The sequence below is a fragment of the Cynara cardunculus genome (assembly GCF_001531365.2).
Source record: "Cynara cardunculus var. scolymus isolate 2C chromosome LG 8, CcrdV1, whole genome shotgun sequence".
Taxonomy (NCBI): Eukaryota; Viridiplantae; Streptophyta; class Magnoliopsida; order Asterales; family Asteraceae; genus Cynara; species Cynara cardunculus.
The window spans coordinates 14,335,965-14,346,792 of record NC_037535.1 but is presented as its reverse complement, the minus strand read 5'-3'; the positions used below and the strand labels follow the sequence as shown (position 1 = coordinate 14,346,792).

Genomic DNA, 10,828 nt, shown 5'->3' with positions numbered 1-10,828 from the left:
CAATTCCATGCTAAAATGAGGATGACCAAAATGAGCAAACCCATGAGTTCAGAGGGCCAGAGAAAATGAGTCAACAACATGAGTTTAGTGGAGTCAACCTCATGAGTTGCCACAAAAGCATCTCAAATCTCCCTTTAAAATATCCACCATTCATTGCAAATATTTCATATATCCATCAATGTGGGATACACAAACTCAAAGCCAATTTAAGAAATGAAAAATGCTCACTTCTTAGCAGTGGCGGATGCACATGGAGGCCATTGGGGTCCTGGGCCCCCAACAAAAAAATGTTTAGAAAGCCCAATTTTTTTTATTTGTAGTTTTTAATTTAATTTGGTTGGGCCCCCAACAATAAAATAATGAAGGCCCCCTCCTTAGTCCTTCACACAGTAACAGTTCACGGTCGACGCATCACGCACGCACCTGCTGGCTACTTCTTCAGTTCTTCCCTGCGTGCGGCTGCCTCCTTCTTCTTCTTTGGCCGTCGGCCCTGCTGGGCGTTGGCTGTGGCTGCTTCTTCCCTGCGTGCGGTGCAGCGTGCGACTACAGGCTACTGCAGTCTGCTTACCTACTCCAGTCTCTAATTTAATTTGGGTAAAATTTTTGATTTCTAAATTCCAATATTTAATTTTGAATGACTTTGATTTTGTTGTTTGCTTCACAGTTGATGATTTTATATTTTGGTAAATATTTTATGTTAGGTTAATTTTGCAATTTTATAGACAAGTGGAAATATGAGGTTAATTTTGCAATTTTGTAGGCAAATGGAAATATTACTATTGATAAAGATAAACCATTGATTTTTATCTTGTTATTGTTATTGCTAGAAAAAATGGTAAGATTTTTTAAAAGGAAAACATCAACACCTGAATCGAGCTCTGCTCCTTCGATGCCCTACAAAATTGATTTGAATGATCTTCTTTGGGATCCAGCCGATAAGAAAAAGATTTCGGAATATCATCCTAATCAAAGGGATGAAATAAGGAGAAAATACTTGCTTAGAGGACCTTGTCAACCACGGGGTCATGTATTTCCCAAAAAATATGTCGGGAGTAAAGGAAGACGTTTTTGTCCGGCTTGGTTTGATCAATACGCTAATTGGTTGGAGTATAGTGTAAAAACAAATAGAGTTTTTTGTTTGTGTTGTTATTTGTTTAGAGATCATTACGTAGGACAATGTGGGAGTGATGCTTTTGTAACAGATGGCTTTAATAGTTGGAATAAAACGGAGAGACTTGGTCTTCATGTTGGCGACATTAATAGTTTTCACAATAGAGCACTTAAGAAAGGTGGGGATCTAATGAGCCAAGATCGATCTATTGTTGTTGCCTTTCATAAGCAAACTGAGAAGGAGAAGAATGAGCACCGAATACGATTAAATGCTTCAATTGAGGCTTGTAGATTCTTGTTGAAGAATGCATTGCCTTTTCGTGGTCACGATGAATCTGAAATATCTATTTCTAAAGACATGTTCTTAGAAACATTAGTCTTAATTGGTGATTGCAATGAGGATGTAGGTAAAGTTATATTAAAAAATGCTCCAAAGAATAATTAAATGGTGTTTTCAAGTATTCAAAAAGATATTGCTGCTTGTTTTGCAAATCAAATACTCAAATCCATTCGTAAAGAAGTTGGTGATGATGTGTTCTCATTGTGTGAGTCCCTTATATGATCAATTTTCAAGAAACCTTTAAATCATCAATGGCAGACATGATTTTCTATTAAGAACATGTAGGAGAAGTAGAGAGAAAAAGTCAATGCATTCAAATGTGGTCAAACTCTCTATTACGTATATGATATTACAATTAGAATCCTACTCACTAAAATTACACTAAGACTATACTATTTATAGGGTCAAAGATGAACCCTTCAAAGTCAAAGTCAAAGTACATACAAAGTCAAACACAATGTCTATTTTAATTATAGACAATCTTATCTTTCAAGACGAATACAATTTTACACAGAAATTCAGTCCTAACATTCTCCCTCTTTGTATTCAGACTTGAAAGAATTTGCGCGCGTTGAATCTCGTTTGAACTTTGTCTCTTTATGACTTCTTCAGAAACATCAAAAACAATCTTCACTTGAAATCTTCAGGCAATCGTTTGTTGAGAAAGATCTTCTAACATTCTCCCGCTCGAATGTAGAACCGTGATGATCTTCTCTTTTGACAATGTAGATCAGAAACAATAACGAACTTCAGAAATGATCTTTAGAAAATTTTCTCTTCAAGGTAGTCTTCATCAGCAAACCATTGTAAAATGGATCTTCACATTCAACATCTCTCAGTCATTTTAGCATAAGAATAATCTTTTGTAATCATCTCCAGTCGCACTTCTTTTGAGTCTTTTGCCAAATTTGAAGTTACTCCCCTTTGATCTTTACATCAGATTCCCCTTATAATGTTCGGAATTGGACATTTCATTCATTATTACATACTCCCCCTTATGATGAAATGAGAATCATTCCATCATACATAAGAATGAATGAAATACTCTGCGTAAGCCGTCAATTCAAGAAATAGTAAGTAGATTTTTTCAAATCCACTTGTTTAATCTTTTCAGATTAAGGAAATGGGAAGATAACAGTCAATTTCAACGTATGAAATTGTTTTCAATCTTATAGAAAGATTGGCCTGTGAGTATAACAGATATACTCAGTACAACATATGTACTGTATATATGAGACTTTTTGAGGCTTATCTCACCAGGTCTTCCATTCAATCATCGATAGCTTAAAAAAATCATATCTATGAATGTTTTGGCAAAATAACATATAAAATGCAAAATCTGTGTAGTGTAGAAAGATAAAGCAATGTATGCTTCTGTTTAGGCTCAAAAAGATAAACCGTGTGGACTACATAAATTTATCAGACTCAATTAGAGATAAAAAAGACTTGAAGGGGGGACATATATCCTTCTGTTTCAATATCAATTTTCTCCGAATGAGAAATTGATAGATGATGAGCTGCGTGCCCCAAGTGTTATTGAAACACTTATCTGTTGAGAGATAAATGAGTAGCTGGTGGGGTTGTGACAAGAATTGGCCTGGGCTTTGCCTTTTTCAATATTAGTCTCGAAAGAATTGAGAACTATAGATTGTGTGGTATGACCGGATTTTAGAAGTTTGGAACAGGATTTTCGTTTTCTTTTAATCCTGACACAACTCTCGTCAAATCTTTTAGCTCACCACAACTACCCCTCTCATTTTCATTTTAGTCTCAGCACACAAACCTTTTTGTATATAATGCTCACTCAGATATGGTTGTCCTCATGGGTAGGTTTGTCGGTTCTGACATTCCATTGAGGTATTTCTGATAAGCACTCAGTCCCTCCTAAAATTTAGCATTATGCACAGTTGATCACAMATAGTTGATCAAAAATATTATTGTAGATAAGCACAATGATCAGATAAAATTTGATCAAGAAATTTGGCTTTTAAGCACAATCAATGAAAGAAAGATGCGACAACGATCAAATTATTTGGTATATGAGAGAAATGAATGAAGATCTGTAAGAACAAGTTTACAGATTCTGATATTCAAAAAAATTATTGAATGTATATCAATCAAAGTAAAAAAAAAAATCAGAAAACAAACTTTGAATACAAACGAGCGTACTATCACTGAAAATGATTATCATTTTAAGAGACGTGATAATAACAGTTTCAAGAATAGTTGAAACAGGTATTGGAGTTATGTACGATGAGAAATTACACAAGTAAAATCTCAGGAAATACCTGTTCAGAAAATGTACTCGTTTCCCAAAAAAAAAATCATTTTCCAAAAAATATTTACAAAAAACTTCTAGAGACTCCCCCTAGAAAGTTGATTTTAGTAATGATTCAATTTAGCTCAAAAGAATAAAAAAAAATGGAAGCATGTTTAGCACGGGTCCTAAACTGTGTATTTAGAAACCACACTCGGTAATGCACGGTTCTGAACTGAAGTATTCAAAAGCCTCGTTTGGAATAAATTACAACTCCCCATACATTGGTGTATCACTAAAATGAGATTCTGATCAGCACAAAATTGACACACCTGCAAAACCAGATTAAGTAGATTTTGGTACCCAAATGAATTTGGGTCCTATTTTGTTAGTATCGGGTTGGGGTACATTATAACTTCCAAACCATCTATTCTTATTAGATATATTATTTTTAGCACTTTGAACAGGATGATCAGAAATAGAATATGATCTATACCAGTTATTATGATCATACCTGTTCTTACCTTTCCAACTGTTCTGATAGCTGTTATCTCCATGCCACCTGTTGAACCTTTTCTTATTGACAAGATTATTCGTTCTGCATGTTGAACACATAATTCTTCTTTTGCTAAGATTGATCAGATCATTAGTGGATCTCACAATGCAAGGAAGAACAGAGTTAGTAACAACAGGTGTATGAGATGAAACATAATCAGCTTTATTAACCCAAATATTTCTAGTCTTAGAAGATTTATTGGGTGATCTAATGACATACCCTTGATAATACTGACTAGAAGAACGAGAATAGTTCTTAGAAATAGTTGATTTAGGACTACTTGAATAACTATTCGATTTGGAACAGTCATAAAAGCTTGTTTTACACTGTGAAGGAGGACCAGTTGAGCTTTGAGCACAAGAAAAGTCTTTGACTTTCTTTAAAAGTTGGTCTCGTTCGACAGCAACTAAATCATACTTATTTTTTAGTTCAGTTCTCATCTTCAATTCAGTTTCAAGTTCTGTCTCTAGATCAGACAATTTCTTTACAGTATCAAAAAACTTACCTTCTAATTCCTTCTTTAACTTTTCAAATACTTTCCTTTCTTTCTCAAATTCCTTTCTCTCCGTTTGAACTTCCCTTCTCATTTTCTGAAGCAATGTCAAGACATTTCTTTTTCTCAGTAAGCTCTTTGGCAATTGCAGCATGTTTCTTGACAGTACTTCTCTTCTCAAGAACAAACAACCTTTTATCTTCATCTAGAGCTTTTTGTTTTTGTTTAGCCTCTTTCTTTTCTTTATCAACCTTGGCTCGTTCCAAGATGATAAGTTGTTCAAAATCTAAAATTTGATTTGAAAGAAATTTAGCATTCAGCTCAAGAGAATTAATCTTATTTTCATAAGATTCACGTTCAGTACAAAATCTTTTCTCAATTTCTATAATCTTTTTCTTTTCTTTCTCCAAAACTTTCCTTTCAACATTCAAATCCTTTTCCGCTTTCAAAACCTTTTCGTTCTATAGATTCAGAAGCTTTCTTATCTAAACCATGTCACTTTCAATTATTATGAGATTTATCAGTTTTAGAATGCTTTCTACCTGAGGAGTTTCTTTCAGCTTTCAATTCACTTTGAACTTCTTGGAGTTTGTGAAATAGATTGTTATTAGACTTACTCCATGTTTTCAACTCAATATCACAATCTTTTCATACATCATTCAGAGAATTTTCAAGTTTATTAATTTGATTTTTGAAATCATTCTCAACTTTTTCTAAAACCTCTTTATGCTCTTTTTGCAGATTTGCAATGAATTCTACATTAGAATGGTTCTCATAAAAAAATGTTTATGTATTTTTCTTTATAGTCCACTATGCTCGTTTCCAGCTTGCAAATCTGAGCTCTCATCTCTTTATTCTCCTTTTCTATAGTATCTGCCATTTAAAAAAAATAAGATTGATCAAATACAGGATCTATGCAGTTCAAGAAAAATGATCAAAGAAATACAGTTAAAAAAATTCACACAATCCTTAGAAATTCAATTAACAAGATGATAAAAGTCCAATCAGTATAGTAAGCAGGAAGTTACAAGATAAATTGTGAGAAAACAATTCTTTCATTGATAAAACCTATAATACTCAAAAACAGTTTCTCCATCCAGTCAAAATTGCTCAAAGCTTAGACAATGTGTCTCTTAATCCACTCAAAATTGCTTAAAGCAAGAAGTCTAAATAAATTACCTCTCAACCTATATCCACTAAAAAAAATCAAATACTGTTAAGTCCACTCACCGCATGCTCAAGAAAATCGCCCACCTATGACCAACTTACTAAGAAAATCACTCAAGATGAAAGGCTGCTCAACAAACTCTTAATTCACTCACTACACTCATTAAATCACTCCAAGCTTAGTATTAAATCGCTCACAATACAATTTAAATTTCTTACAGCAAATTATAGCTCACTCACCATGCAAATCCTTACACCTATCAAGTCTGCTCAAAAGAAGTTGCTAATCCGCTCACTGCTTACTGCATGCTGCCTAAACCTGTTAACAAACAGTTATAATCTGCTCAACAAATGCTGTAAAACACTTGCACATAACTGTAGAAAACTGCTCACACACAGCAGCAGTAAAAACACAGACCTTATTAAAAAAATCAACATTGTTTCTAAAACAATCAACTCACAGCTTACGCAGCTTACTACTAGTTCAAAATCCGATCATTGCATGGTTTAAAACGCTTACAACAAGATGAATAAATTGGTCAAGGTAGCTTCTAAAACGATCAAGACACAGAACTTAAACCCGCTCACTACACATACAACATGATCAACTAAATCACCTGTTGTACGTTGCTAAACCTGACAAAGCAGAACAGTTAATCGATCACCACCACACTGCACAATCTTCTAAAAACAGACAGCTCACAGCTCAAACCATAACTCACTCAAGAGAAGATCCTAAATCGCTCAAAGCATGCACATAAATCGTTCAAGTCATAGCCTGCATGATATAAATCACAAAGTGTAAATCGCTCAACCTATGTAGATAAATCGCTCACCACTGTTGCATAAATCGGACAAGGCTATACCCTAAATAGCTTACCTATAAGTCTAAACCGGTCAAGTCCGCTCACCACTATGCTTAACCCGCTCAAAACTAAAATAAAAACTGCTTAAATCTTGAAATACATCGCTCAAAACTGTGTTGTAAATTGCTCGGGCTAAACAAGATAAAACGTACAAAGTACAGCCTATTATCCGGTCACTAAAAAAAACTAATCTGATCACCTCTATTAGTTGGTCGCTGAATGTATCTAAACCGGTCAATACAAGGCTGTTCTTAAACAGTCAGAAGAGTACACCAGTTCTTATCATTGCTGGTCAAAACGACTGCTTTTAACCGGTCCAAATTTTTTTTGCAAGACTTCTAACTGCTGGTCACACAACTATTTAAATCCACTGGTCACAACTGTTTAAATCCGCTAGTTAAACCGCTTACTTGATGTCCGAATACGGTCAAGCCTTGCTTTAATCCGGTCAACACCGCTCAAGAAGTGTCCGGATTCGCTCAAAATCGTTTAAAACACAGCCTCTAAACAAATTGCTCACTTTCTGCTATGATCAAGTAAATCGATTAAAATCTGTAAGCACTCTAATCCGATCAACTAACAAGATTCAATCTAAAAGAACAAACAAGTTTAGATCAAAACAACCCGCAAACACAAATATTACAAAAGTTTATACAAACTTTGGATCAAACTCTACCTTTTTGATGAGTTTTCACATGAACACGAAGAACATCAAAACTTCATCAACTCTCCAAATCTTTACTTTCAAAGACAAAATCATGTAAATGAAAGAATGAAACAGATTCACGATTTAAATCTGTACACAATGAACACAATTTTAACTATCAATTGTTCAAAAATGAGAAATTTATGAGAAAATTTATGAAGAAAATAATGAACATTCAAGAACACACATGAACATCAAGAACAAGAAGATGAAATTTTCAGAAAATTGTGCAATTCATGAAGATTTCTTCAATCAGATTTCCTGCAAACGTGCTCTGATACCAATTGTGAGCCCCTTATATGATCAATTTTCAAGAAACCTTCAAATCATCAATGTCAGACATGATTTTCTATTAAGAACATGTAGGAGAAGTAGAGAGAAAAAGTCAATGCATTCAAATGTGGTCAAACTCTCTATTACGTATMTGATATTACAATTAGAATCCTACTYACTAAAATTACACTAAGACTATACTATTTATAGGGTCAAAGATGAACCCTTCAAAGTCAAAGTCAAAGTACATACAAAGTCAAACACGATGTCTATTTTAATTATAGACAATCTTATCTTTCAAGACGAATACAATTTTACACAGAAATTCAGTCCTAACACATTGCTAGTTGATGAGTCTAGTGACGTTTCTAAGAAGGAACAAATGGCGGTGGTTTTACGATATGTTGATGCATGTGGTATTGTTAAGGAGAGATTTTTTTTGTATTGTTCATGTGATGGGGACATCTTCTTTAATTCTTAAATATGCCATTGATACTTTATTTATTGAACATGGATTGAGTTTGAAACAGGTAAGAGCGCAAGGTTATGACGGAGCAAGCAATATGTGTGGTGAGTTTAATGGATTAAAGGCCTTGATCTTGAATGAAAATAGCTCGACATATTATATCCATTGTTTTGCTCCCAACGTCAATTAGTTGTTGTGGCGGTTGCAAATAAACATGACGAAGTTGAGAACTTTTTTAATATGTTAGGAATGGTGATCAATGTGGTGAATGCTTCTTGCAAGCGTAAAGACATGCTTCGACAAAGTTACAAAGATAGAGTACAAGAAGCAATTGGTAAGTGTGAAATTGATATTGGAACAAGGAAATACCAAGAGCTTTCTCTTATACGAACCAAAGATACACGGTGGGGTTCTCATTACAAAGCCATTTTGAGCTTTATTGCTTTGTTTCCAAATGTTGTTGAAGTGCTCCAATATGTTGAAGAGGACGGGGATAATGGTTTTAGTCGCACTCAAACAACTGGTATTTTAGCATATTTGAAGACATTTGATTTCGTGATTTATTTGTGTGATAACTGGATTCTGGTTATCACCCGAGGTATTTAATATGTGATTATTTGATAAATGATTATGTGACAGCATGATAAATTGTTATATTGATCATGCAAATATGTGAAATTATGTGCATAAATGAGTATGCAATATATTTATGTAGATATTAATATGCATTAATAATACATGTATACATATGAATGTATGTATAAATATGTGCATGTGTGCATAAGTGTATACATAGTTATATNTGTAGATATTAATATGCATTAATAATACATGTATACATATGAATGTATGTATAAATATGTGCATGTGTGCATAAGTGTATACATAGTTATATGATGGTATGAGTGGATGTATGCATGCATGTGAGGGCTGTAGTAGCCGACCTTCCTATTAAGGAAGGGTATAAAAAGGAGGGTGAAGTCTCCCATTGTTTCTTCTTGCAAAAATTGAGAAAGAGTGTGCGATTTAGAAAACATGGTAATCGGATTTCTTTCTGACCGGATTCAAGAAGTAATTCTCAAAAGTGTTTCCAAAAGGTGAGTAATGCTTTAAAGTCTCTTTAAATTGCATAATTATTTATAAAAACTTTTCACCGGGTTTTAAGTTTAAACTGGATGAAGCGTTGTCCGGATTAGAATAAACCGGACAAGGGTTGAGCGATTTAAATGTAAACCAGACATAGTCTCACCCAGTTTAAGGGTAATCCGACCAATGTATTAGACGATTTAGGTGTTGAGCGATTTATGAACTTTGAGTTTATGTTAAGTATTTTAAATGGAGAAGTATGAATACGACCAAAAGGTGACCGATTTTATTTATAAATCGATCAAGATCACATGATATGTTGACCGGTTTAGTGGTAAATCGGACAAGGCTTTGGACGATTTGGTGTCCGGATTAGTAATCCGGACAAGATGAATAGTGTTGTCCGGATTTGGTAAACCGGCCAAGGCTTGACCGGAGATGAAGTCCGGCCAAGTCTATGTTGACCGGATTTGTACTCTGACTTATATAATGTTTATATAAATTGTTATTTTTATCATTTTTATATAAAATGGGAATTCTTGATAAGGATGATTTTGAACTGATAATATTCCTTTGATTGCGGTCTGTTTTATATGGAATTGTTTTGTGAAAAGTTTTGATGAGGAAATAAGGGTGACATATCAAGGAGAGGTGTACCAGAGGATAAAAGGTGGCATATCAATGAGAGGTGTACCATGGAATAAGGGTGACATATCAAGGAGAGGTGTACATTTGGATATAAGGGTGGCATTTGTATGTGTCTTATGTGATATAACTCTTACTATTATATTCTTTAAGATTTCCGTGGTCTGGAATCTTTATTTCTTTGTGATTTAAGGGTTTAAAATCAGGGTTCTTATTGGAAATCATAGTCTGGATGTTATTGAGGAGGAAATAACAGGTTTGGTCTGAAACTTTGAATAGACCTTTTTTAAATAGAAAGGTTTAAAAGTGGCACTATGATATACCTGGTTCGTACAAACCTAATTGGGGTTTTGATATATTATTTGCAAGCAGAGAATTTGGCTTGAAAGGTAAAAAAGTACTGGTAATATGTTCTTACATGTTCATATATTTGTTATATATATGAAAAGATGTTTTACATAAAAGTTTTGGTGATTATCACTCTGCAATAACATGAAAAGGGAACTCACTAGACCTTTCGGTCTAACCCTTGTTTTGTGATTTTAAATAAGTATTGCAGGAGGTGCAGACGGTAAGGGGAAGAGAAAAATATAATATTTTCCTATATGTATATCTGCATGAAGAATTGTCTATGACATGTATAGTTTTGATAGATGAAAGTTGATTAGTACGAGAATTGTATTTTGAATTTTTTTGGACCATATATTCAGTATTGGTCAATTCTTGTACTAAGGGACCTATGTGGTATATGAACATGTATTTCTTATGTGGAGGTATATGTTACATGCATTGTGTGGAATGAGGTGTTACGATTTGCATTTGATGTTTCATATTTTAGAGGTCCCAGACTTGTTGTCACGGGC

The 10,828-nt window shown here is 34.0% G+C and overlaps 1 protein-coding gene across 1 annotated transcript; it reads left to right on the top strand.

Annotated features, from left to right (window-relative positions):
* Positions 1–359: 359 nt before the first annotated feature.
* On the top strand, positions 360–8,840 carry LOC112516207. The gene is made up of 4 exons (XM_025123228.1): positions 360–558; positions 1,173–1,513; positions 8,299–8,338; positions 8,425–8,840. Exons 1-4 carry the CDS (start codon positions 360–362, stop codon positions 8,838–8,840), a joined length of 996 nt encoding a protein of 331 aa, XP_024978996.1.
* The last annotated feature ends 1,988 nt before the right edge of the window (positions 8,841–10,828 follow it).

Excerpts from the sequence above, each read along its gene's own strand:
- LOC112516207 (XM_025123228.1), top strand. The coding sequence starts at position 360 with ATGAAGGCCCCCTCCTTAGTCCTTCACACAGTAACAGTTCACGGTCGA. Across the intron at positions 559-1,172 it reads TGCGACTACAGGCTACTGCA|GACAATGTGGGAGTGATGCT; the intron begins GTCTGCTTACCT and ends ATCATTACGTAG. Across the intron at positions 1,514-8,298 it reads TTGGTGATTGCAATGAGGAT|GTAAGAGCGCAAGGTTATGA; the intron begins GTAGGTAAAGTT and ends AGTTTGAAACAG.